Source organism: Calypte anna, chromosome 3 (genome assembly GCF_003957555.1).
Source record: "Calypte anna isolate BGI_N300 chromosome 3, bCalAnn1_v1.p, whole genome shotgun sequence".
Taxonomy (NCBI): Eukaryota; Metazoa; Chordata; class Aves; order Apodiformes; family Trochilidae; genus Calypte; species Calypte anna.
Window position 1 is genome coordinate 25,746,560 of NC_044246.1, and position 27,838 is coordinate 25,774,397.

The following is a 27,838-nucleotide window of genomic DNA, read 5'->3' on the forward strand; positions in this document are numbered from 1 at the left end:
CACTTGGCCTACCGTACGGCATTTCTATATATGGGGTCTGAAGAGTAATTTCTAGAAACAGATTTTGGTAACAGGGCACGGCGTTACGAGAACTTTTCAGGCTTGGTGTCGGGAAAGCTGCGCCTGAGGAGAGACAGAGACCCACAGCCGCGCCACGAAACCGCTGCTACCAGCCCGCGGCACCGCACCGGCCCATCAGCAGGACGCTCCGGGAGCGGGGCCGTCTCTGCGCCGGCGCGGTGGGCAGCGCTACCGGCAGGGCAGGGCCGGGCAGGGAGGAGGAGGAGAGTGGCGGGCATGGCGGCTCCGGCAGCGCTTCAGAGGATCGTGGTGTCCCCCGCGGGCACGCACACCGCTTCCCTCATCTTCCTGCACGGCTCAGGTGGCTGCTTCTCTCCCCCACACCCGCTTCGCGCCCTGTGACCCCGCTGTGGGGCCGGGGCGCGGGGCAGGGACTCGGTGGGCCTCGCTTCCCGGTGTGGAAGGACGCCTCAGGTCGGGATGGCCGCGGCGGGGTGGGGAGTCCGGTGTCGGCTCCTTCAGGCCGCGGCGAGCCGGTGCTGCGTGAGTGGGCCAGCGAGGCGGGCCCGCCGCAGAGAGAAAGCGAGCGGAAGGAGCGTGAGATGTTTGTGCAGCTTTAGCTTTCCCTCGAGAGCAGCGGAGGAGCCTGCGTGGGCAAAGTGGAGTGCGGGGACCGGGAGCGTTTGGGCCTCCCCCGGCTGAGGTGGGGGCCGTGGTGTGTGTTTTAGGGATGGTACCAGTGACACACCTGCCTGGCTTGCTTCACCATGAGAACAGACCCTTTCCAGATGATACTGTCTTTATTCAGGCCTTCCAAGGGTACCCACGAACAAAGGATAATTTTCATAGAATGGCTCTTGACGTTTTCAGGATAAGATTGAGGGTATTAGTGTCACCTTTTAAAGGCTGACTGCTCTCAAAATGTACCTTGCAGTGTGTTGGAGCCGTCTTCGTGGCCACCGTCTACAGAAGGTAGTTACCTGCATCAGTGACCTGTATGAGAGCTGGAGGGCAGTCTGTGCTTTCATGATGTTGTTTTGTGGTTGTTTTTTTTTCTTAAGGGTCATTTCTGACCTCTGAGTAATAACCAACAAACAAAAAACATGAAAACAAAAAAACCCCACCAAACCCAGTAGTAATAGGTCTTTATTAGAGTAAGGCCTCGGGAAGTACTTCTAGTGAGCTGTCCATGTGCATATGGCAAGGTACTCAACTCTTTCAGTGTCTTTCTCTTAGTATTGCTTTTACCTGGTGCCTCTATTTAGTTTCACAAAGATGTATGTGCTTGTTAAATTAGTTCCAGTTTTATAATTAGTTTACTTTTGCTTTTATCAGATTCTGTGAATGAAAAGATGAAAGTGAACATTCATAAGATGTTCAGCCCCCTTGTTAGTGCTAAGGCTGTAATGCTTGGGGAAATAATTTTCTCTCAAGTTCAAGGAGTAAGGGAAGATTATGGTTAGAGGTTTATCCCATGTGGTGAAAGTACTCTACAATTTTTCATTTTTTTATATTCATTCATAGTGTGTGTGGTGGGTAAGTACAAGGGTGCTTTTATTTGAGTTGTTTTAGCAGTTCCACAGACAGAATTTAGAACAGAAGTAGCTGTGGTGCTGTTGCTGTGAGCTGGCCTCTAAACCTGAATTGGTGCCTTCTGTACAGCACTTGTGATGGAGAGTGGCAGTCAAGTGGCGTGAGTCCATTTTGTTCATAATGCTTGCTCCAATCAAATTACAGCAAGTGGAAAATATAAATACAAAAAGATACAGAAAAATACAATCAGATTTCCCAGTACTGCACATCAAATTTAGTAGAGGATGCATGTGGTAGCTCAGCAGGGAAGACAAATGGACATAAAGATTTTTTTAGACTTAGGTTTACAACTTTGCGTGTTTTAACATGCATGTTACTTGTGAAGTTTAAACTTTACACAGGAAAAAAAACTTTAACATTCAAGTTATATTTCAAAGAAAATTCAATTATATTTTACTGGGGGTGGGAGGGAGAGGAAATATAATATTGCTACCATCAGCCAATTTCAGGTCTGGAAACAGACTCAAAGCAGAACTCTCTGTTTTAGTTGAGTTTCAGGAGAGCACCTAATGCTAAAATCTGATAACATCTTGTTCAGCAGGCAGGTTGGTTTTTTTGGTATCCTCCTCCATCCAAATTATATTTTTACCAAGTCAAAATGCATTATTTCTGCATTCAAGTACTCTCAGTGCTTGCAGAGCCTTTGCTTCATAGGGACTCTCGACACACAGGTTACAGTTAATTTTTCTCTTACTTGATAAGTTTTTTTAAACTTTTCATGGACAGCTTCATTAACTATGGATGTTTCTTCTGACCCTAGCAAAGCTTAAGAAATGTGAATAAATACTAAAAGTTCTGAACCATTAGACTGTTGGAAGACCTCAGTATGTGCCAGTTGTGTAAGCATTCAAATAGTTAATAGGTTGACCTATTAACCAATAGGGATTGGTCTTGTGCAATTATTCGCCAAGCCTAGAATTTTGCTCTCTAATTTAAAAAAAAAAAAAAGAGAAGCTTTTAGAAAAACACATCTATTCAAGCTTCTTTGAGATATGTTGTTCATAAATTAGATGACCATGTTATTGGTAAGAATAGAATGAGTTCTAAAGCCGAACCAACCAATTTGAGAAAAAGTAATAGAGATTACTGTTAACTCTCACATATTATCAGCTCAGCTGATATATGTTATATATCAGCTGAGCCGGTAATATGTGGGAGCCTTGACTTCAGACAAGCCTAACGTCCTCCTACATGAGTGGAAGTTGTGAAATTCCAGTTTGGTGAACCCCCACCAAGTTTTTAGGTTGAACATGTATTTCAGCCTACTATAAACCATATTCCTTGATGGGCCAGTGTCCTCAATCTTGAAGAATTTTTAACTCCTGTTGGGGACTTGTGTGTGTATACTGTTCACGAAGGTGACAGGGAAGGTATATTTGAAGATGGAAGTAATGCAAGGACGAGCTCTAGGAACCTTCTTGTGTACGTTTGTGTATTTGTTTGAGAGGCACACATTCTGTCTTCATTAAAAATTCACTCTGTTGATCTGTTTACAGAACTTCACTGCAGGGATTTTGGCTATAGGCTAAATTAATAAGACTAGGAAAAAACACATTGAGAGTCAAACCTCAACTAGATTTCAAACAGAACTGTGGGATTAAGGTTTTGGAGGGTCCTGCTGAATATTTTAACACAAACTGGGCTCTTGAGCACTTTTATAAAATATTTGGGGTATTTGACCAATACTTCCTGTAAAGCCTACATGGTATAATTAAATGTGAAGTTCTATTTTGTTGCTCATGACTCAGTGTTGAAGTGGGTCAGCATAAAATTCTGTAGTAAAAATTAATTCTAGGGTAGCAATAGGTGTGTTATCTTGCATTTAAATATGTTCATCAGTAGTTTTTGGTCATCATTTTTATCAGCAAATAAGGTAAGTTCCAAGTAAGAGGTAAAGCCTTGTGATTGATTAAGATACTTAAGCCATTGGATGTAATGAAGTATTAAGTTTACTCTGTGAGGCCTCTTAAGTAGTCTGCTTCTAGGAATTTCTCAGTCCATCTTCTTGCAAAAGGGATTGAAGTTATTGTAGAAGATTCTTTTAGCATTTTAGAGAATTATTGTGATTTAGAAATTAGTGCACCTTGGTGTATTTGACATTTTATAGTTTTACTGCTAGGTGCACAGAATAATTCTTGTACTTTACTCCATCATACAGGTGGTACTGGCCAAGGAGCAAGAACATGGATAAAAGAACTTTTGAATCAAGACATGGCTTTCCAACATATAAAAGTAATTTACCCAACAGCTCCTGCCAGGTATTGTTCAATATATTATAACTGTAGGATTAAATTACTCCATTCTAGTACTGTAAAGTACACTTGAGAATATTGGTGCAGACAGTTGTAATGCTTCCTTCTTCTTTCTCATGGACATGTTTTTTGGCAAAAATGCTGCTCAACAGTGCACTGGTGACCAAGGACTGTGATTCTAAGTAGTTAGGACTAAATGTTGAAGACTTCACAGAAGTTGCAGTCTGTAGTTTAAATTCAGGTATTTTCCTCATAGTATCTTCCCATCTCCTTGATACAAATAGGAGGAGATGACAGTGTGTTGTAATGGCATTATGGAGCCATATTCATATTCTGCATCACAATCCTACCTATATTAACTCCCATAAATTAACCACTAAAATATTCTGTTGCATTTAAAGCCAGGTTTCAGTTTTGAAGCTGGTTGTCTTTTTGGCATGTATGATATGAAGGTTCTTCCTGCTCTGGAAAGGACTGGGAATATAAAATTACACATTTCTTCTAGTTTGAATCCTGACCCAATTGTTTCAAAGAGAACTGAGTTCAACATTTACTGCCGGCACAGATTTTGTTATTAAATTACACTGTTCAGTGGTAGACTGGAACTATAGACAAAAATATTTACCTTTAAGAATTTGAAAGTTGATCAGGTCAAACCTGAAGGCTGAAAATTGGACACCTGTCTCCATGTTTAGCTACATAAAGGCATGGCCTTGTATTTTACAGACTTTAATTTTTCTTAATATAAATCCATTTTTAAGGTGTCTGTGACTCTGAGTTAGGAAAATGTTTCTTTGAAAGGTAGTGGTAGTTGAAAAGGAAAAGTAGTTGAAAGTTTCTTTTTGAATTTGTGCGTTAAGTACAATGCTGAAAGTAAAAGGAAATAGTGACATTCAGCATGGGCTTTCAAGGTACAGAGTTTTAGTTTTAAAAGAAGAAATTTTCTTGGAGGGTATAAACAAGTATAATAGCAGATTTTGTCTGGCACTCAGTAATATGTGAAAAAAAACCTTTCCTTGACCATGTATTTTTATGATCTACTTAAGCAGGAAAAGCAATTGAGCAATTGCAGTGTGAATGCACTCACTTACAGAAAAATCAAGCCCATGAGTGCAAGTCTCTGAAGCAGTGTGTTCTGGGTTAGTTGGTAGTGAATATGATTTTCTGTAAACAACTGGCCATTACTCCATTGGTGACAGGCTAAAGTGATGGCTAGAGTCATCAGTGGTACATCACACATACTCACAGGCTCCATTTCTTCCCTGTCAACACAACAGATACTGGAGAAATGCAGTTTTTGCTTTCCTATGGAACCAATCTTTCTTCCTATGTTTTATGTAGCCAGAGCACGTCGGGACACATTTGTTAGGCCAGTGCTTCGCTTTTCCACCTCGCTGCACTTCAGGGGTCTGGTCCTTTTATAATTTGTTTTTGTGTTGGTTCTTTGATAACTACAGATGTAAACTGTGTGTAAATGATTAACCAGCAAGCTCTCCTGACTCAAATGACTGGCAGTTATGGGGACTTTGTTTTTGTCTTCAGACTTTGGACCTCAGTACTTTGGTAAACAGGTGGAAGAAAAATACTTTTGAAATTAAAACAAGTGAATAAAGTTATCTCTACTCTCTTTTTAATTACAAGATTACTCTTGTTCTTTAGAGCAAGAACTCAAAAATATGGTCTTATATATGTATATGTATGTATGTTTTGATAAGAATTCCAGAGACTTCTGGCACCAGCAGGGGAATTCAGCATCCTTGATGATGATACTTATTGACAGATGGTTATGGGTGTGTAGGTCAGAACAAGGTTCTGATCCAGTCTGATCACATAGAGACAAGGATGATAAGCTGGTGGAAAGGTGTGCTGATGTGAAGAGAGTCTCTGGGTGGCACAAGCTGCCACTGTGTTGTTGAGTTCAAAGGATGCCAGCAGGTTTTTATGCTGATGATATCAGAGACAGTTAGTCAAGACCATAGTAGAGCTGCTAGGCTAACGTGCTCTTCTGGCAAAATACTGCTAATGTGGATGTAGTTCATAGTCTCTAAACTGTCTTTTCCAGCATAACTCACCACAAACGCATTGAACACCCTCCATCAAAGTACTTTTTCCAGTAAAAGCAGGTTTGATGATATAACTGCAATGCTACAGGTTTTGGCAGGATGAACTGCAGGCCATGTTTTTGATGGGTATAATTCTCCTGATAAGTAGATCTACGGATTTGGCCTTACACATTCTTCAACTTGTATAAAGAGTTCTGAAAAGCAGTGGAATTCACATTTTTCAGCAGAACATTGAATTACTTTTTTTCTTTGGAGAGAATGGATGAGGTTTATGTTTACATTTTGTTTAGATGTTATCCCTGGCATTGAGACATAAATATTTTTCATTTACTACTGCATCAGAGGTTCAGGCACATTTTTGTTCAGGAGTCAATTACTTCAAAAGTATTTTGGAAAACCAAGCAAGCATATAATCTGGAAGAACTCTAAAATACATTCTCTGTCTTCATTATCATTGATTTCAGTAAACACTAGAGAAGATAATTCCATTTTATGGATAGAAGCAATAGAACAGTTACTTAACATTTTACAGAAACTATTTTTACTGTTCTTTGTTGGTCTCTGTAAAAGCTACACTTTCTACAAAAGCCCTTTCTGTTAATAATTTTTGTAATGTGTAGGATCTGTGCAGAGAATTATAACCAGATGTTCCCTGGACAGGTGAAGTTAGCAGTATTTTGTTACACTCATCCCATCACTTTGGAAAATCCTGTGGGTCTTTCATTTATTTTTTCCTGAGCGAAAATAACAGGATTTAGACATTGCAGTTTACTATTAAAAAAGGAAGAACTTGCAAAATTTCTAAATAAAATGCTTATGGTAAAAACATGGTTAGATACAAAAGGATAAAAATAATGTGGATTAGAAGTCTCAGAGTGATGTAGTGAGAGTAGTGGCACCTGAACTTGGAATATGTTTGGAAATTATGTATAGCTGGGGCATTCAAGTTTTTCTTTGCAAATGAAAATTTTTAGACCCTGTTTTTTCTGTGTAATTCAGGCAGCTAGGATACTTAAAAAATAAGCACTTTTTTAATAGGTCATTCTTTTAACTTTAGCTTTCTTTCAATATCATTGCTTCTGTATGTGGATTAAACTTGTTGAACACAATGGAATTCTGCTTCTTCTCCTTTGTCATGCAGATCTGTATCTTTAATTTAAAAACAAAAAACACCTCAAATTATAGCTCTTAACAGCTGATGCAATCCCTAAAGCCACGTCTACAGTAATAGTTTTAAAGGAGTTTCCTTTTTCTTTTCTTATTTGGGTCAGAATGCCTACAGTTTTAAATACTGTTTCAGCTGCTATAACTGTGACTTAAACATTAGTTTTCTATTGAATTTTTAAATCAGAACTGAATACCACCCAATTTAACCTTTTTTTGATGTGTGTTTTTTTGTGGTTTTTTTCTTTTTAATGGAAAGTGATAGTTTAAATTGGCATAGCAGGAGCTAACTTGGTAAAGCTAAAACCATTTAGGCTCCACTTGTTTTAATAAGTATACCTTCTATAATTCCCTTAAAAAATCTAGGTCAAGGATTCTTTGCATTGTCAAGCATTCAATTCTGTCAGTCCTTCCTTTTTGAAAGTCAGAAAGAAAAGTCTTAACTATTACCTGGGTTATTTTGTGAATCTTTTTGACATTGACCCAGCATACCTTTCTATGGCCATTAAGCCTCCATACAGTGTTTGTTGAATTGCTTTTTTCCAGTTTATTTTGATTTCCTTTGTCTATTAATTACATGGCTGGTAAGGAGTGCTCAGCATTACATAGCCTGATACTCCATCGTTTCAACTAAGTTCACATCTTTGCTGGGCTCATGGGTGGAAATGAATTTCATCTCATTGTAGGCCCTACTTGGCTATATTGCAAAACCACCAGACAGCTCGGCACCGTTCAGCTACCCCGACAGTCTCTACTTATGTGAGGCCTAGGACTGGAAAAGCAGCAGGGGTACTGCAGGTCAGACTTGAGATGGATTGGTGGAGCCACGTAGGGAGCTTACACAGTGCCTATCATACTACATTTGTGTCAAGCAAATGTTATTAATCCTTCACTTCTGTAAAAATCTCATTCATAAATTTAACACCAAGACATCTTTTTAGAGGTGGAAGTTTGAAGAAGAAGTAGACAAGGTTTTTGGTTAGTATCATAGGGTGTTTCTTTCATCTCCGATAAGTAGAAATTTAACATATTGCATAATCATATGCTAAATACAGTAAGCATTTGTCAGAGATACTTTAGGCCTTTTTTTCAGGAAAAAGAAAAACATAATAACATTAATCTTGGATTTCTCATCCCTCTAACTACGTTGGGCTCTTACACATCTTGTTTTCCATCTGTCAGCCTTTTTCTAATACAGAAACAATGGTGACTTTGCTTTTTAAATGGCTTCTCCCCACAGTTATTTGCTTTTGCTTTACAGTCTTTTCAAAGGTTTTTGTGCTTAGCTAGTGTCATTCATGCATCCTCAGTGTGTTTTTCTTCCAGCAGCTTGTTAGAGATAGCACTCTGAATTCAAGAGTGTTTTTCAAATGCCACAATGGAGAACTGCTTCAGATTGGACCCTGGTTTGACTCTTGCCAATTTCTTTCAAGCAAATTAATTTAGTTGGTTGCTGAGTAACTGAAGTATCTAGAAATGGTCATTTACAGTCCTCTCAAAATTAACATTATTGCCATTTCTCTGATTAGTAAAAATCCTCGCAATTTACACCCCTCAAACTACCCAAAGGCAGCCAAACAAACCAACAGAAACAATGAAACAGAGTCAGAGTTTGACATGTATAGTTTTATGTCAGCTTCTGCTGCAGATTCTGTTGTGTTGAATGAGTATTTGTCCCAAAGTTCCATTTCTTCAGGTAATAAGCATTCTGTAGTCATTCACTTAGCTCCCTTTTCAGGAATGTTAACATCCAAAACAACTCTATCAAAAGCATTTGCATGTGGTTGAGTAAACAAGTACTGCCTGTTCTGAGGAACAGCTGAAATTACTTCTCATGGAGATTACTCTTGTCTTCATTTTTGAATTTATTTTTTTTAAGTGTACTTCCAAGTTTAAGCTATTTGAATTTCTGGCACATCTTAAACTGTGTTACTGCATTGGAAAGCTTAATTGTTAAGATATGTTGAATATCAGTTTTACTATAAGATACACCTTGGACTAGAACTTTGAATTACACTTCACATTTGAGAAGGTGGATTATCTAACTCTGCCTCCTGAGATGACATGGGTTTGGGAAGGAAGTAAAATGAAGATTTAAAAAATTCTTATCTTTCCTTTTCTTTCTTTGAATCTTGAAGCCTAACTTCACTATACATTCCCAATTCTGTCTGACATTTTAGAAAGTGCTGTCTAGAACATCAAGAAAGCTGTAAACCAGCACCAGTGACTGCATTAGCAGGAGAGTGGTTATAGTGCTGATTGTGAAGGCAGTTGTGCATCAGGAATAAAACTTGGAGGAAGAATATTTACTATTTATCAACATGCTGTCTACTTCACTTTTTTTTTATTTAAACCAGCTAGTAGGGCTGGCTTGTCTTCTAACATAAAATGCTAGACAGGGACAGTGATTCAATGGATAATGGACAAAAATACCTGTAGTTTTATGTGAATTGCTATGCTAATAGCATCATTATGGGAATAGAATTTGGCATGTTCTCAGGTCTGAATTTGAACCTTATGTAGCATCATTTGGTTGCTCTCCAGTCCTGTTAGGATATTTTCAAGCTAATAGCATTATTCTAAGTGTGATTAAGAAGATGTAGAGTGTATATATTCCATGCACCAAGAGAGTGGAAAAATACGGTATTACTGCTTCCTGATTTCATTACATTTTCATCATTATGTAACTCTTCTAAGAAGAAGGTAACCTATCTTCAGTTTGTGAGACCTTTGCAGTGAAATCAACAAGGAAAACTACTTCTATTTTAATGTTTAAAAGATTGAAAGGATGATAAATACTTAAAGACATATTTCAGGATATAGTTTCCTTTCAGGTCATTCAAAGACGGTGTATAGGATCGTTGTGAAACTGCAGTCTCACACAAGAAGCATATGTGTGAAAATACAATTGTAGATCATTGCATACCCTTAAAAATTCAGATCTAGAAAGTAGTCGGAAAACATAATGCAAAGTGATTTGAGGGTGTTGGGAAACATGTTAAAGATTCATTTCCTCCATGTGCCTGCATTTTTCTTAAATGCTGTTCGGTATTAGCTACATTTCATTTCCATCTTCCTTTCTCTTAATGTTAAATGTTAGGAGTTAATTCAATTTGTAAGAAATTATGTTTCAAGCATCTCTTAAAATGGGTGCAAGTTGGAACGTCAGATATACCCAGACAGAGGGTTTGGAATTCGTGTTTCTTTACATAGATTTGAACCTTTTTTTGTGCTCCAGAGCAAGCAAAACAGAAACACAAACACACACACACTCCCTTTAAAACTAAATCAAGAGCAACAACAAAACCCCACACGACTTGGGGAGTTATATATTTTCAATTCAAGTTGTGACAACACGTTATGGAGACATGGAGCTTTATTTTTAGTATCATTTATAAAAGAAATTAAAGAAAGTGATGTGCAGAGGGGGAAAAAAATTATCAGGACTAATATTACAAGTTTTGATTAAATTTAGGAAAGCAAAAAAATCCATACTTAAAGATGACCATTTGGTCTGACACTGGCTTTACCTGACCATGCTGATCTTAGTGGATGGAATTTTCACTCCTCTGTGATTTTCTTTGGTTTTTGTGTGTTTCAGTCCAGCCTCTTGTGTCACTTTAACATAGGGTTTTTTTTTTACTTTTGTGGTTAAGTCATATGAAAAAATTTCGTGCTGTATTCTTGGACCTTTACAGATGGTTCTCAGCCAAACATATTTGTTTACCGTGGTAATGTCTGACTTGCAGTGTGCCAGCTAATAAAGGGATTTATTTAGGGAACAGGGTGAATGACTAAAACAGATGTGCCAGTTGGGTGAACCATTAAAAGAATCTTACTTCTCATCTTTATGTAAAGTGATTTTTCATTCATTTCTGATAAATCAAGAGTGATTACAAGGGTTTTTTTGAACCAGTTGAAGGCACCTTCTCTGTTTTCTTGGGGGTCTTCCTATGGACTTAAAACACATTAGTCTTTTTTCATACTGAAGGATTTGCAGAGACAGCAGGTAAAAGTGCTGAGTTTTGACATCTGATCAAGTGTTATAATCCTATAATGGGTTTTGTCCTTTTTATAAATTGTTCAATTCTGTCTTTCAGTTGCAGGGAAGCCTGTTTTAGTATTTCTGAAATGTAAACTTCTGTAATGCAGTTCAAACATGGATCTTCATTCCATGGGAATTCTGGGTCAGCATGTTGTAATAATACTAAAACCTTACACATCTTTTCTCACACAAATATAAGGTACTCTTGTTTTACTAGAAAAGAAAGCATTCTGGAAAAAAAGCAAGTAAAAGAATTTTAACATTTTTACACAGCTTTAGCTTGTTGGGTTTACAGAATGCTTTCACTGAATGTAGTTTAGTAGTTGCCTTTTTTCTTATTTTAATAGACACATAAGGACTAACTTGAAAAAGAAAATTGTTAATTCTTTAATACTGGACCTTAAATATATGGTTTGTTAACAAATAAACAAGTGAGGAACTGCTGAGGCATACACTGTACCAAAGTTGATTTACTTTTGTGCCATTTTGAATAACAGTAGATTGTTGTAGGTTATCTGCCTATTGTTATCTGCCTGTACCAGTCAATTGCTATTTGTTGCTTCTTTCTTCATATTTAGCTTTCCAGCTTTTAAGTCATGGACCTTATTTGCTTTGTGTTCATGGCACCAGGCAGAAGATCTGTATTGTCTCATTTTTGACTTGTGTGACCAAGTCATCAGACTGCTCTTTGTATGCTTCTGCTGGTGGCACTAGTTCTGGTTTAGAAATAGCCATTTACATGTGTGAAGTCTCTCCCGCTATTAATAAAAGCAGAATTTGTTCCTTCACTAAGAATAATTGAAGTAGTGGCTTTCACACTTTAGGTTAGTTGTGTTTGTGCTTAATCCTAGCACTAGAGAAAGTCCAGAGAGAGCACAAAAGTCAGTGTTAGCATTTTCACTGTGTTCCCGTTCAGACAAATTTATCACAGGCTGTCTGTTGGTAGGCAGTGATTGTAATCTGACCTGAGCTCATCTGAGCTTAAGTAAAAATAAAAAATGTGCCCTCTGATTAAACATCCAGTTAAGGATTTTAGGGGGCTTGGTTTTGCAATGAAGCGTTGATCTCATAGCAGTGTGTTTAGTAGTAAATTGTAGAGCCATTGCAAGGCAATTAGATTACCTTTCTTGGTATTTCAGGGTTATATTCATCTTTATTTCAAAACAAAGCTACTTTCAGTTGTAGTTTCCTTGATTATCTGGGATTTGGGCAACATGTTAAAGCACTTAAAATTCTAATCTGAGAACACAATATTATGGGAGAGTATCTCATTTCTGATTTCTTTCTGTGCAGTAATCCAAGCACATGACATTCCTTTTACATTTATGAGATACTTGCTGTGTAATGTTGAGGATGACTATTTTTGAAGGAAAATTGACAAAAGGAAGAAGTCTTTGTAAATATGTAGAGGATCATAGTACTTGTCTCCTGTCAATCTCAACAAGAGTAAGACATCTGAATCCTGTAAATTTGTCTCTTGCACAGCTTTCTTATTTAGCAGTTACCTCAGTTTGTCCTGTTCCAAGGTGGATTCCGACCCTAACTTTGTTTAGGATTAAGAACCTCTTGACAAGGGTAAGATTTAGAATGTTTAGCTGCCCTGATCAACCTGGGCACTGATATACCTGAAATTGTGTTTTACATAAATTCCAAATGTTGTTTTCATTCTTGAAGGAGCATGTTTTGAATGCAAGGAAACACAATGTGACTGGATGAAAATTGCATTGGGCCCCAAAAGTTTCTTCTCTGCTTTGCTGGACAGATACTGAATCAGTTTTATTTATCAGATATGCTGAAGGCTTTTGATCTTACGCTTGATTGTTTTCTTTCCTTCCATCACTGCAGGCCATATACACCTTTGAAAGGAGCCTTTTCCACTGTGTGGTTTGACAGATTTAAGATCTGTATTGACTGTCCAGAACACATGGAAAGTATTGATTCAATGTGCCGGCGACTTACGGACTTGATCAATGATGAGATTAAAAATGGCATTGCAAAAAATAGGATACTAATAGGTAAGACAGATTTTGTGTGTGTGTTTATTTTAATGGCTTGTAATTCTTAAATTTTGTTTGGTTTGAATTTACTTCATCCTGAAAGCTCATGAGCATCATTGAGACCTGAATCAAGTGAGGAATGACTTTAACTGTAAGTAGTCCTCAAAAATTTTAAAACTGTTTAATCGTAGCTATTTAAAATGCAGAGTGGGCAGTGATTTACTTTAAAAAGTACATATCTTCAGTGTACTTAGCCAAAATTACTTGTATTTTGGAGAGTGGAAATGCAGTGTGTAAATAATCATGAGTTTTCCCTTGCTATTCTCAGAGTATTGCATTAAGTTTATTCATGGGGAACACTTGCTAACAGATGAAGTATTAGCTGTCACAGTTCATATTTTTCTGTATTCCTGTCATTCTTAATTTCCAGATTTCCAGTAGCTTTCAGAGAATGTCTGTGAAATAGTGGCATATTGAGGCATGGGGCTTGAGGGCAATTGAGTAGCTTGTGTCAGGAGAGTGAATAAGAATTCACAAGTCCTTGGCTCCCCATCCCATCCCTAGACCACAAATTATTTCAGGTTGGGAGAAAAAACTCTTAATGTGGGAAGTTACAAATTTATGGCCAACTGAATCATGCCATCAAAGTCCTGTGTGGTGGAGCCACTATCATTCAGCCTACATGTTTTCTTGGTCCAGCCCCAGTTTTCTCTTTGAAGGCCGCTGTTTACTTTTCCTAGCTGGCTCATTGCCCTGCCTGCAGAATGCATTGTTTTAGATGGCTGTCAGCAAAGCCTCTTTGATCTGTCTTTCCTGTGTTACACCTGATGGCTTGGAAACAGCTGAAAAAGTGCAGGTGCTTTTCTATATAGTGAGCTAGGAACTTGCTACTAGGCTTTTCTCTTTTGTGTCTAGCCATCAAAATTAGAACTAGTGAGACTATGGAGTACGAAGGCTGTTTTACAGGACATAATTAGAGTAAGGAAGGTGGTATGCAGCAATTGTTCCAGTCTATAGATTCTTCAGAAGTCCCCATCCCTATGTGTTTGCATTCCTCATCTGTAAATCAGAAATAATTATACTTATTTTCTCATACTCTGAGAGCTGTGATTTCAAGCTTCTAGAGTAAGGCACAGTTTCCTTGCATCTGTAAGAGAGACTACATGCATACATCCTCACAGTTGAATCTCATATTTGTGAAACAAGCAAAATAAGGCAGCCTTGAATTAACTGCATCCAAGGTGCAGAAGAGAACTCATGTGGGTGCATAATAAATTCATTAGTGGAAAATGGATTGTGTCATTTGGGGCTGCACAAGATTTTTTTTTTAATGGTAACTTTGTGCCTTCTCTGCACTGGTTTTGGTGATTAACCAGTGTGTGATGCAGTACAGAATGAGGCTTACAGATGCTGTAAGGTTTCTGTGCCTAAAGGCTGGGTTTACTATCAGTCTGAGCCAGCCTAATGTGATATTAATTGTTATACCTGAGACTTTTCGCAAATGATTCCCTGTCTTCTGGTGTTGTTTCTTACAGGAAATTAGGAATTCTATAAAGACACCAGGCAGCTTTATGACATTTTTGGCAAAAAGAGAATATGAGACCAAGCTTTTTGTTTGAAGATATTGTCAATATGTCTGCACCAAACTGTAACATCCACTGTAAAAGGAGAAAAGTATGGTCTGAAATTTTTCTGAGTTTGGGAAAGATTTGTGTGCAGAAGACAATGGAAGAGATGGTCAGTTGTTTAAAATGCCAAATAACTTAAACCCTGTGACTTTTTTAAAGTTTCTCTTCAAGAAAGTCATGAGTAACCATCTAGTACATGAAGTAGAAGCTTGAGATAACAGGTAGGGAGCAGACAGTGGATTTGTGAGTGCTGATATAACATGGTTGGAGGAGGCAGCCTTCTTGAGGCAAAGGAAAAAATAAAACAATTATAGCAGTGGAATGCATGGTGAATTTTTGCTATGACCATTTCCTCATGTTGAATCATGTCAGAGACCCATAATCATAGACTGGTTTGGGTTGGAAGAGGACCTTAAAGATCATGTAGTTCCAACCCCCCAGCCTTGGGCAAGGACACCTTTCCACTAGACCTTCTAATCTGGCCTTGAATGTTTCCAGAGAGGGGGCATCCACAGCTTCCCTGGGCAACCTGTGCCAGTGCCTCACCATCCTCACAATAAAGAATTCAATATAAATCTGCCTTTCTATAAGGTCTCCCCAGTCTTCTGTTTTCCAGGCTGAACAAACCCAACTCTCTCTGCCTGTTTTCATAAGAGAGGTGCTCCAGCCCTCTGATGATCTTTTTGTCCATCCTCTGTACTTGCTCATATGTATCTTACTATGGAAAGTAGAGACAAAATAGTTGAGAGTAGAGGCTGGAGGACTTGAGGATCTGTGAAGAGGAATGGCGTCCTTTCCAGGTAGGTCACAGAAACCAAGAGAGCAGAGCAGTTGGATGGAGAGGTTGTCACAGGGAATGAGGTGGAGGGTTAAGGAGAAATGGGATCATAGTCATAGAATCATATAAAGTTAGGGACCTCAAAAGATCACCTAGTCCAAGACTTTACCCTTGCCCTTGTTGTAATACATTGTTTCCTTCCCAACTCTCCAGTCTGTCCAGGTCCCTCTGAATGGCAGCACAGCCTTCTGGGGTGTCAGCCACTCCACCCTGTTTTGTGTTATCAGCAAACTTGCTGATAGTGCACTCTGTTCCCTCATACAGGTCATCAGTAAATATACTGAATAGTACTGGTTCCAGTACTGACCCTTGAGGGACTCCACTAGAAACAGACTTCCTACTAGACTCCATCCCATTGACTACAACTCTCTGGCTTCTGTCCTTCAATCAGCTCCTGATCCACCTCACTACCTGATCATCCAGGCCACACTTCTTCAGTTTAGCTCCAAGAATGCTGTGGGAGCTGCTGTCAAAGTCATACTGAAATCAAGATAAACTATGTCTACTGCTCTGCCGTCATCCATCCCCCTGGTTGTATCCTCACAGAAGGCTGTCAGGTTGGTCAGACATGACTTCCCTTAGTAAAGCCATGATGACTGCTCCTGGTAAGCCTCTTGTCCTTGATGTGCCTGGAGACAGCACCAAGAATGAGTGGTTCCATCACCTTTCCAGGAATGGAGCTGATGCTGACCAGTCTGTAGTTACACGTGTCCTTTTTCTTGCCTTTCTTGAAGACTGGAGTGACATTTGCTTTCCTCCAGTCCTCAGGTACCTTTCCTGTTCCCAAGAACTTACCAAAGATGATGGAGAGCAGCCTAGCAATGACATCTGCCAGTTCCCTCAGCACCCGTGGGGGCATCCCGTCAGGACCCATGGATTTATGGATGTCCAGCCTCGTTAACTGATCCTTAACCCAGCCCTCATCAACCAAGGCAAACTCATCCTTTCCCCTGAATTCCTTAGTAGCCTTTGGGGCATGGGGCTCCTGGGGACATCCTCCAGCAGTGTACACAGAGGCAAAAAAGGCATTCAGCAATTCCATCTTCTTTGTATCCTCTGTCACCAGGACACCCACCTCATTCAGCAGTGCCTACATTACATCTGGTGTTGGGTTTATCTGCTGTCTCTTTGAAGAAGCCTCAAGAGGGAGTCACCCGCAACAATGACCCTTCTTTTTTCCTTTCTGGAATGCATCAAGATCATTGGTTTAGGGTGATTTGGCCTTGATGGGAGTTTTGGCCTATGTGGGGTGTTCTCAGCACTCTCTGCCATTTCCTCCCACAAGGCCCAGTACCTGTTCTGCAACAGTACTGAGGGCGGTGAACTTCTTGAGGTAACAAAACTGCGCCGTCTGTGGCGTTGGGCTGGGACCTGTTCCCATTGCCCCTGCTCCTGTAAATTATCTTGGGTTGACTGGGGAGCTTCCTGGGACAGCTGGGGATCCTGAGACGATAAGGACTCCTATGGTTCAATAATAAGATTTGCTTCCTGAGTCATTTTAAGAGCCTGCTTGTCACTAAGCAGGCTCTTAAAGCACTCATCTAACTCCATCTTGCTCTCGCTGATATTCTTCAGTCTGCTCACCTCCTCCCTGAGCTCCATTACTCCATCCTGCAGCACTGCCACCAGTAGAGCAGATCATCAACCTGCTCACATCAGACATGGCCACGATCACTGCTGTCCCCAGTTGCCATGGAAAGGCTGTGGCATTCCCAACAGTCTGTAACCTGGATGACACATCCTTGTGTGGAGTCACCCTCTGAGTACTCACATCCATTTTAGCAGCTGCTGAGAGCACAGTCATCTTCCTCCGAGTAGCCACCATTACTCCTTGAGTAAATTGCAGCTCCTCAGCTCCCTGCTGCTCTCCCTGCCTGTGCCTGAACAACACATCCTTGTTCTCCACTCCCCAGGTCTCTTGTGCTCCTCAGGCACTTTAAATCTCCCTTGCAGCTCCTGGCCGTGGCTCATCCTCACCCAATTGGCTGCCCCTGGTGTCCTGGTCCCTCTGGTGCTCAGGCTGTGCATGGGGGGTCCCCGAGCTTAGAAACTGCTCAGCACAACATGAGCAAACCCTTTCCTCAGGTTTACCTCAGTCGTTGTCACCACCACTGCTGCCTCACCAACCGTGGGATGTGGGGCTGTTCTGTAGTGAGTGGGGGGTTTTAATGAGTGGAAAGAAAACAAAATTGGTGTGAGGAGGGTAACAAGATTGAAGGTTATGGTTTTATGGGGAAGATGGGACTAGAAATTACAGGGTGAGGATGAGTGTCAGATATTGTAGGGTGGGAGCAAATGAGGTGTTAAGCATGCAGGAAGGTGGGTAGCTGCTGACAGCTCAGAGCTGTGGGATAAGAAGGCAAGATCTGAGGGAGCACTGTGCAAAGGAGAGGGAGTGGGAAGAAGGAAAGTAGGACCAGTCTCTGAAACTGGAAAATACCAAGTCCAACATCTTGTGTTCTGGGGGATGATTCTCTTGGAGTCACCCAGACTTTCCACAAGGCTGAAGATTGCGGCTACAGTGAAATCATATGTTCTGACAAAAGGTATAGCCTGCTTCTTTTAATAGTACAGTTGGCTCTGCAATCCACAAGTAGCTGTTTGTAAGGCAGAAATCTAAAGCTGGGATTGGAGTCCAGTTTGTTCAATGCCACCCTTCTTTATCAAGAAATATATTGATACAGCCTTGTTTTTATCAGCTGCTCTTTGAATCTTTACTGAGGTAAAACCTCCTATTAAAACCTCCCTATGAGTTTACTGTAACAATCAGCACACAGCAGTACATGACTCATCTACCCATTGTTTCATGAGTTTCATGAACCCCTTGCAGTTTCACTAGTTGCTTTTCTACTTACTTATAAGTCTCTTGAAGGAAGTAGATATCTGGTTCATCACGGTTTATTTCCTCTGACCTTGAAAGAGGAAGGGAAGGGAGACTGTCTGCAATATATAATTACTCAAAAATAATTATATCATTCCCAGAATTTGATAATGGGAGTAATTTTTTATCCAAACATTCCTGTTGAGTTACTCTTACTGGTCTTCTTGGCTAAAGCACTAACTGCGAGTAATCCTGTAAGTAGATATGTATTTACTTTAGAGATAAAAGGGGATGATAATATTAGTCAAAATCTGACACTTGGAGCTTTAATAGTATCCCTTTCTTAAAAACATGATGTATTCCTTCTTTATAAATGACTGCATTCATTGCTAAATTAGCTAAACAAGCAAATAACCAAATTTTCAAATGTGAGAGAATAGTTTCTTTTTCTGTTTAAAGCTGACTTGGTTTTGCAGGTGATAGTGGTTTTTCTATGTTTTGTTTTGTTTTGACTGTTTTTAGGTTGTTTTTTTTCTAACTGCTTCCATAGTCAAAGCTTGCTGTGAAATAACAGCTTAAGTGGAATTTGTCAAAGATTTCAACAATCTTATTCAAGATTATGTTAGAAGCTCTTGAAAGTTCACTTCAGTCAACTGCAATTCAATGAAAAGTTGTCTTTTTTTCCCCTTTTTTTTTTCTTCTTAATTTAGTGCTAGTTGCCCACTTTTACAGGTCACTTTTTGTTTATAGCAGAAATGCTGATCCAAGTGTGTTAGTCCCTGCCACCTGTTGTCACTTGTATAAGTGGCCAGTGAAAATAAACTTTCCATAACAATCCTGTAGCTTTGACTATATGCCAAAAAAACCATGCATGATTCTTGACCCCTTGTACTGTAACAATAACACAAGACACACAACCACTTTTTGTTTATTGCTAGACTTCTTACATAGCTACTGAACCATGGTGGAAGTAACATGAAAGCTCTGTGCTTCTTGTAAATATTAGCATTTCCATCTCTCTCAGTATGTGTGAGGATGGGATGAGGAGGAAATATCTTGGCTTTGACATCTCAGACAAAGAGGATACTGTATATATGGGAAGATTAAAAAAAATCAGCAATCATTAAAATGTTGGGCAAACTACTTCACATAGAATTTGTATTTTATGTCTTTAGCTTCTGAACCTTGCTGTCACTCATCCTATCTTGCATCTTCTGTCTTAATTGGGAACATATTGCCTTTCATTTAGAGGCACTTAATGTCTTGCTCTTACAGAGTAATTTAATGGTTTTATACTGCCAGTTGTCACTGCAATTCAAATGAGATTTCTCTTTCTGTACAACCATTATGTGGCTTTGTGGTTTATCCAAATTATGCCTATGAAATGCTGGTCTCAAAGCAGTACTGTTAGTCCATCTTCTCCCTAATGCCAGGGAAAATTTTCAGTGCTTGAGTGCAAATTTGCATTGCATCCATGCTTTGGGGAAAATGAACTGGCTGTTTTTTATTTTTTTGGTGCATCTCAACTACTCTTTTTGCTTCATGATGCACAAGCAAGAGATACGAAGAAATGAATGGGAATTTCCTTCATAGATGGTTCTGTAGACTGTATAATGCTGATAATTTTGTCCAGAGAGTAGAATACACCACTTTTCACTTTGTTTCCCAGTTCTTGACAGTTTCTGTATTTATGTGTCCAGAAATTAGATTATTTGAAAGGTGGCATAGTCTCAGTGGGCACAGTGAATGATGAGTGAAGATTAGACGCAAATCAGTAATAAAGTAAAAAATAATTAAAACATGATTGAATTGTTAACCAGATTGGATGGGGTTTTGAGCAACCTGGTCTAGTGGGATGTATCCATGCCCATGCAGGGAGGTTGGAACAAAATGATTTCTAAGATCCCTTTCAAGCCAAACCATTCTATGAATCTTTGATACTGTCATCACTTGTTGCTATCAGACAATGGATTTAGGAAGAAAAGAAATACACAGTAAAGAGAATTCTGATCTTTTCAGGCTTAGTAGAAGCTCTGTTGAAAACATGCACTTCCTCATCTTTAATAGATGCCTGAACTCATGGCAAAATTTAACACTTGGATGAGCTTTTAGAATGCTTGAGAGTCAAGGGTGCATATTGTGCCTTCTTCACAGTCATGTCTACAGTATCATAGAAGAGTGAAGCTTAACAGCATTCTTCACAAAACCATCCTTGTGTGCCAGTGCAGGGTCAGTTCTGTTTGGCCAAATCTTTACCACTGTTTTTCTGATTTGTTCTAAAAGATCCCCATTAAAAAATGTTCGCAACTTTCTAAGGCAACCTGCTCTTGAACTTCACTATTCTTTGCACTAGAGAACCTACTTTCTAGTTCCTGTGATTTAATGTTTTCTAAGATTCAGTTTAAAATCCCAAATACCATGAGCACAGAGGATAGTTTGTTTTCTGTGTTATTCAGTTAGACAGACTGTAAAAATGACAAGTGTTGCAGCAATGCTGTGCTTAAAAGCAACCAAGAAAACACAGTAGGTAAATAAAGCAAGCCATGGTATGTCTGTTGGATTCTCTGCTACTGCCTGTATCATTTGAAACAACTGTATCAGCTGATACAACCTCTGTCAGTTGAAAATAAAACTGTAACTGGTTCTGGTTTCACTGCTACTTGATACATTAGAAACTATTGTATACTTGTTTTTAAAGAAAGCTGTAAAAATTGTACGATTTAAATATGCATTTCAAAATGTGTTTTGTCTGGTGAGAAAGTTGGATAGCAGAGTGATTCATGTTCCTAACAGAGGAAGTGTCTGAGCCAGTCAAGGGAAGTTGCCTTTGCTTTTGTGAAGACTTTGAGTTACAGAGCAGCAAACAGAATGAAAAGGCTATCAAGGATGGAGAGCATTCACTGCAGCTCTACTGGTGTGTAAGTTCAGTTGTTAGTGAAGTTTCATTAATAGTATAAAAGGGGAAAATTGCTGTTGTGAGGAAGTTTCCTTGAGACAAAGTACTTGTTTGAGCGCTTATACAGGAGAGTTTTACATTCAGGGAGTTCTGTGGAGAATGGAATTTGCTGTTCCACTGGCATTTGTAACTCTGCTGATACTCATATATGAGCGCTGTTAAATATATATACTTCCATTCATGTACATAAAAGGAAGGTCAAAAGAGAAAGTCAGGTTTTTTGCAGATGGTGTATAGAAGAAAATTTTGCTGGTATGGTTAAGAGAAGGTAAATCACAGAAAGTCCATAGGGAGAGCAGAAAGTAAACTGGAGCATAGCTTTAGGGAAGGATTCCTGATAACAAACATATTAAAGTAACTCAAAGTCAAAATAGCTAATGAAAGGGGATATCGAGCATGGAAAATGCTGGGAAGACAGAAAGAAGATGAGGCAAGGGTATGTAATATATTGTGTTAACAGAATGGCCAAAGACCTTATACAGTAGAAAAGTATTTTTCTCTTCTTGCATTGTGCTGGCACATGTGCTGTATGCTGTAGCATTCATCTGTTGCAACTTTGTTACCAAATCTGTACTGAAAAATTTGAAGAAATACAGGAAAAATGAAGAATAACTACTAGAGAGGAACTAGTGAATAAATACTGCTTAAAATAAACACTGAAAAATGCACCTTTACATCCCAATCCTAGCCCCATCTGGGGCCTAGCTTCTTCTCTTCTTCTTTCAGTTCTGTGCTTCAGTAAACGCAGTGGTTTCTACCTCTGTCACTCAAAGGTCAGAGAGCTCAAGGTCTATCTCTGCAAGGAGCAAAAGATCTGTACTTAATGCAGATGGCAGAATTCATGCACTGAGTGTGATTAATAACTAAAATTTGTTTCCTATGGATATGCTTTCAAGTGTGGAAAGCAGTTCTGATAATTTTTTTCAATTATATTGGAATGACCAGAAAAGTGACCTGATTTGTTGTTTCCTCAGCCCGTGATCGTTACGTATGACAAATTGACAGTCCAATCTGTATGACTCAGGAAGTCATTAGCAATGTCAAAACTGTGTTTGTTAGGTGTTTATTCTAGAAATAAGAATGAAACACAAAGGTATTTCTTATCTCAGAAATAGGTCACTGCAGACACTGAAAAGGAGCATGGGGGAGAACACAGAATTTTTAGCATTCGTTTATATATACAAGACATAAAAGAGAGACAAAGTAAGGAAGGCTTTATGCAAGAGAATAAAGTTATTTACTTTAGATACAAATCCAAGCATTGTTAGACTAAATGCAAAAAAGATGAATAAAGCTGAAGTTTGACAATAGGTAAATATTTTACTTCTTGAACTCTGTATAATGTTGAAGTGTCATCATGGACAGATTATAATTTCAGACAGATATTAGACAAATGAGTAGCAGATTAATATAAATCAGGATCTTTAGTGGAAGTGAGCTAAATATTTTATACAAAGACATTGATGTTGAAAAAGCTCCTAAGGCCATTTACAAAGTTGTCTGGGAAGAAAGTTTTAATAGCAGCTGTTATGAGGGTTTCTGTTTTATTCATGCAGGAATAAGTTACATGTGAAAAATTCAGTCTATTCACTGTAATCCATAAATGAAAAATGGTTTCACACATTTTATGAATGCCAGTGAAACGTACTGGCAAATTCTAAATTTCTCTGCACACCCTTTTATACTTCTTGAAAATAGATTGGTCTCAAGCAAAGCACTTGTTATGTTCTGCCCATAGGTTGAAGATTGAAGAGCTGCCATGTCATTTTTAGTATTGAGTAACACTAATAACATTTGCTTAGCAGTGCTTTCAGGTTTATGTATTCTTTATGCTGAGATCATTGGTGTACATAAGCATACTTGTGCTTTTGTGTTTTGCTTACATTCTGACTATCACTTCATAGATCTCTTTTGTGTAATACTGTACCTGCCTCTTATTTTTCTGAAATTTGAACTCTTACAAAAGTTCTTGACTGATCATGTCTTTTATGTGTTATGTCAAATTTACACTTATACTGGAATACTTCTTGTAATAAAAAAATTGTCTCCAACTAGAAATGCTTCTGCAAGTTGTTGTTTCTGAAGTATTTACTATGCAGCCTTTACTCAGAGATTATTCTTGTCTCGAGTTACAAACTTCAGGTTTTCCCCTGGAAAACCAAATTCAAAGAACTCGTCCTTGGTATTACATTTTCTCATAGCAGTATGAGCCACATGAAAGAACCATTACCTAATATTCTTCTAAACAGAAGGTGACTGCATTGTCAAAGACTGCTGGTGAGTAATTGCAGATAGTGTTGCCAGATTGTGACTAACTGAGTACAAAATTTTAGATTAAGTCATTTACAAACTAGTAATGAGTTTTCAATATAGATTTTTCTGTATTCTAAGAAACTTAAAATGGACTTCATTTTATATGTGAACAAAATATATCTGTACTTAATTGTAAGCAAATGAAAAATGTTCTCTTAGAGTGCTACTTTTTGGGATTGGGGGTAACAGTATCATTCAGAATGACCAAAGGAAATTAAGTAAATTATCAGAGTCCACAGAAGAGAATAAAGGGATCTTCAACATAAGATGTTGTTCTATACGTTACTTTGTATGACTGTTGGAGTTTATATGCTTTCTCGGAAGGCTGTATTTTTCTCTGAATGAGAATATGGGGTCAGTTGTGAATTTTTGTGGTTACTGTGTCATTTATGCAATATACTTATTTGTTTAACTGTAGAATTCTTCTGCATCTGATGAGAATTTGTCTAGTAGGAAATAGCCACTGGTGATACAGATAAAAGCCTTGCCCAGCAGTATTATCAATATTTTTATTTTTGTGAAGACTAGTTTAATCAAAATTTCTGGTGATGTGGGTTATGTTAGTTTTTATAAGGTGTACTCTGAGCTTGTTTACCCACATTCATTCCTTCTTTTCCTGAACTACTTTTGTTTCTGAACTGCTGCTAGGCACTTAGACATACCACATTTAAATTTGAGCTGTTTAAAGATTGATAGAGTGTAAATAGCAGATTTAGGCTTTATTTATCAAAGATATACATTCTAGTTTGGGGATACAGCTCTCCTAATTTGATTAAGGATTGTGTTTGAAAAAGGAAAGAAAGACTCTCAAGTTGTGCACATTGTGTGGTCTTGCTCTTTCTCGAATCCAAGTTAAGTCAGGAAACTGCAGTTACAGCTTTTTGCCATAATCACCTCTTAAGACTATAAGGTGACAGTAAGAAGAAAAAATTATTCAGTAGGAATTCTGATCTGAAACTCATCATAAATAAATCAAATAATACTGCGTAGGAAAAAGAAAACACTTCATGTGTAATGGGGGAAAAATTCCCCCACAAATCCAACCAAATCCTCCAGTCATAACATGGAGCAGACTGTGAGCTAGAAGGGCCTCGAACCTTCTGGGTTTTGCAGATAAGCATGCTGGAAGAGGACTCCCCATTAGAGCATTCTAACCATGACCAAGCTGTATGAAGTGCAGCATTTTGTGCCTCTGAGCTTGTGTGGGCAGGGATGTCCTGTGTCATCCCAGGATCCACTTGCAGGGTATCATTTGGCTCAGTTTTGGTGCCATGAGGGCATTGCTTCCCAGCTGAGTATTGTTTAGCACCCATATCAAACATTGGTGTAATACAGAAGTCAACCCAGAGGACTCACGTAGCCCTGGCAAAAGAGACGTTCCAATTCTGGAGTCTCATTTTAATGGCATTGGAAAGATACCAAGGTGAAATGGCTTGGTATAATTCCTGGTATTTTTGCATTTCTTCTATCCCTAATTTCATGTCTCCTGTTTGAAAAGGTCTGGGCTCAGAATTTTTCAACTAATTAACACCATTTAACTACCTGGCACATACCATTGGTATTACCAGTAGCCTGGAGGCTAATGCCACTCTAGGTAAAACTGCGGTCGTAATTTTTTTGCTGGTTGCCATCTCTGTGCTAGAAGAGATTTCAGCAGCCAGACATCCTTCACTGTTTGGTTGTTTAGATGCAGTCAGTATGCAGTACCTATTTACTGTGGTAGCCTGGTGATGTGCTAGCCTGGATTTCTTTCCTAACAAATAAGTATTTGCCATGTAAAAATCATTCCTGTGGAATTCTCATAAGGAGTAAGTGCAGCTGAACAGACATATGAAACACAGGAGGCCATTAATTCAGAAGTCCTGATAGAGCTGAACTGGGAAACATTGGAATATTACCCTGTTATATATCCTAGGGTGTAACAAAAAAATCCCAAACCTTGTGTACTAGTTTAATGTGGTCAATGTTCATTGATTATGTACAGTAGTGAGACGTATCTTTCATGTGCCATTGCTATTAGCCTACTGGAAAAATAAATTGCATAATAAAAAGCAATGAATTATCTGCTCATAGATTTTTTTTGTGTGTTAGAGAATGTATGGTCCCAGTGTTAACTGCCTGGTAAGGACCATACATGAATGGCTTCTAAAGTAATGGCATTTTGGCTGATACGTTTTCTCTCAGTAATGAATCTTTAGCAGTTCTTCAGCTATCCAGCTGCTTCACTGAATCATGGTTTAAGATCACTGTAACCCTTACATTGCTCAAGATGTTTTTTTGATTGCATTGTGTATAAAACAAGTCTGAAGGTAAAAAATAAATTGGATGCTGGGTTACAAAAATATCAAGCAAAATCTAATCTTTGTTTCTTTTTTGCGTCCTAGGAGGCTTTTCGATGGGAGGTGGAATGGCAATGCATTTAGCATATAGGTTTCATCAGGATCTGGCAGGAGTCTTTGCTTTGTCTAGTTTTCTCAATAAAGACTCTGCTGTTTACCAGGTGAGTGTGTGGCAGACTTTGAAAAAAACTCCCTAGCTAGAAAAAAAACCATCATAGAATAGAATAAAATTGATTATAGCACATTTATTTATGAGGCCATTGATTAATATGCTAAACTCCCAACATTTCCTGGAAATAGATAAGCAGAGTATTAGGAAAGTGAGGCTTCAAATCTGTCCTTACATGATGGTTTGTTAGATTTTTATTCAAAATAAGTCAGTATAAAAGGCAGATTAAGAAACTAAATGCAATGCAAGTTGTGCATGCTTCAGCATTAGAGTGCCTGTAAGTGTAACTATTCTTTGAAAATATGTGGTGAACTATAATACTCATGGGCTCCCTCTGCTGTCACAAATTTTTTGTATTTCTGTTATTTGGAGAGGGATATAGATCTTAAAGTAAAGCCTGTTGTTTGGCAAGATTTAGCACACTGGAATTTGAAGAGCAGATCTTTATCAATGGTATTTCCTTGTTTATTTCTGTTAGAGATGGTACAGTATGACCACTAAAAGGAAGGCTAATAAATGAAAAGCTGTGTAAATTGTCACCATTTGTAATGGTGTGGTTTGAAGTATTCTTTTAAAGTTTTTAGTGCTGCATCTGACAGTGTTTCTCCTTCTTCATCTAGGCTTTGAAAAGAAATGAAGGTGTTCTTCCAGAATTATTTCAATGTCATGGAATCTCTGATGAACTTGTTCTCTACTCATGGGGTGAAGAGACCAACAGGATCTTAAAGTCACTGGGTGTATCAACATCACTTCATACTTTTCCAGACCTTCAACATGAGTTAAGCAGAACTGAAATAGAAAAACTAAAAACCTGGATTGTAAAGAAGTTGCCTGTTGAAGCAACAAAGACAAATGAATAAAAAAAGATGCAGTTTTCTTATACTTCCTGATTGTTGTGCTTTTAAGATCATATGGGGCACTTGTATGGGTATCCCATATACATTACATAAGCACAGCTTCAGGTAGACACTTACATACCATGAAGTGGTGAAATGGTGGCATGATTACCATTCATTTTATCAATGGGTTTCTTTCTCTTCTCCAGTTCTTAAATACACACCCACATCAGTCTATGAAATTAATGACTATGGAAAGCACATGAGAATAAAAACATTCCTGAATAATCAAAATCGTATTGAGGAAGCATCCCTCTGAATTTCCTAGATACTTTCGTGTGTGTGTGTGTGTGTATGTGTGTGTGTGTTCTAGAACGGAAAAAAATCACAGTGATGTGGCTGTGTTTCTAATAGCATTAGAGCAGAAAAAGGCCAATTAATAAAATAGATTTTTACCCATAGAAATACATGAATATATTCACAGAACTGTATTCCTTCGGTTGGATTCTTGGCATGTGGGAATGTATCTGCATCAAAACAGAGCTGTATGTCACCTGAAAAAAAAATCTACTGAGATTTGTATTATATGTTTAGAAGTCAAAAGTAGCTGTGTCAAGGTATACACAGACTCTTGCTATTACCCACTCTCATGTTGGTTTGTTTTTTTTTCTCTCGGATCTAACTATATAGGAGATACTTTTTTAAAAAGTGCCCCCCTGATTGTTAAGATTTATCCTGTTTCTGAAGAAATCATTCTTTGGGAATGAACTTTGTTCCTGTAGAAATTTATTTTTTCGAACAGT

General features: G+C 38.5%; 1 protein-coding gene across 2 annotated transcripts; it reads left to right on the top strand.

Moving 5' to 3' along the window:
* The first annotated feature begins 248 nt into the window (after positions 1-248).
* Positions 249-27,312, top strand: LYPLAL1 (lysophospholipase like 1). 2 transcript variants are annotated; one of them, XM_008496578.2, is made up of 5 exons: positions 249-382; positions 3,773-3,872; positions 12,984-13,153; positions 26,076-26,191; positions 26,820-27,309. In XM_008496578.2, the coding sequence occupies exons 1-5, from the start codon at positions 298-300 to the stop codon at positions 27,057-27,059; spliced, it is 711 nt and encodes a 236-aa protein (XP_008494800.1). In that variant the 5' UTR covers positions 249-297; the 3' UTR covers positions 27,060-27,309. The 2 variants fall into 2 exon arrangements, with proteins under 2 accessions (XP_008494800.1, XP_030304511.1); XM_030448651.1 differs by having other exon boundaries at positions 382-459; positions 26,820-27,312.
* Positions 27,313-27,838: the final 526 nt, after the last annotated feature.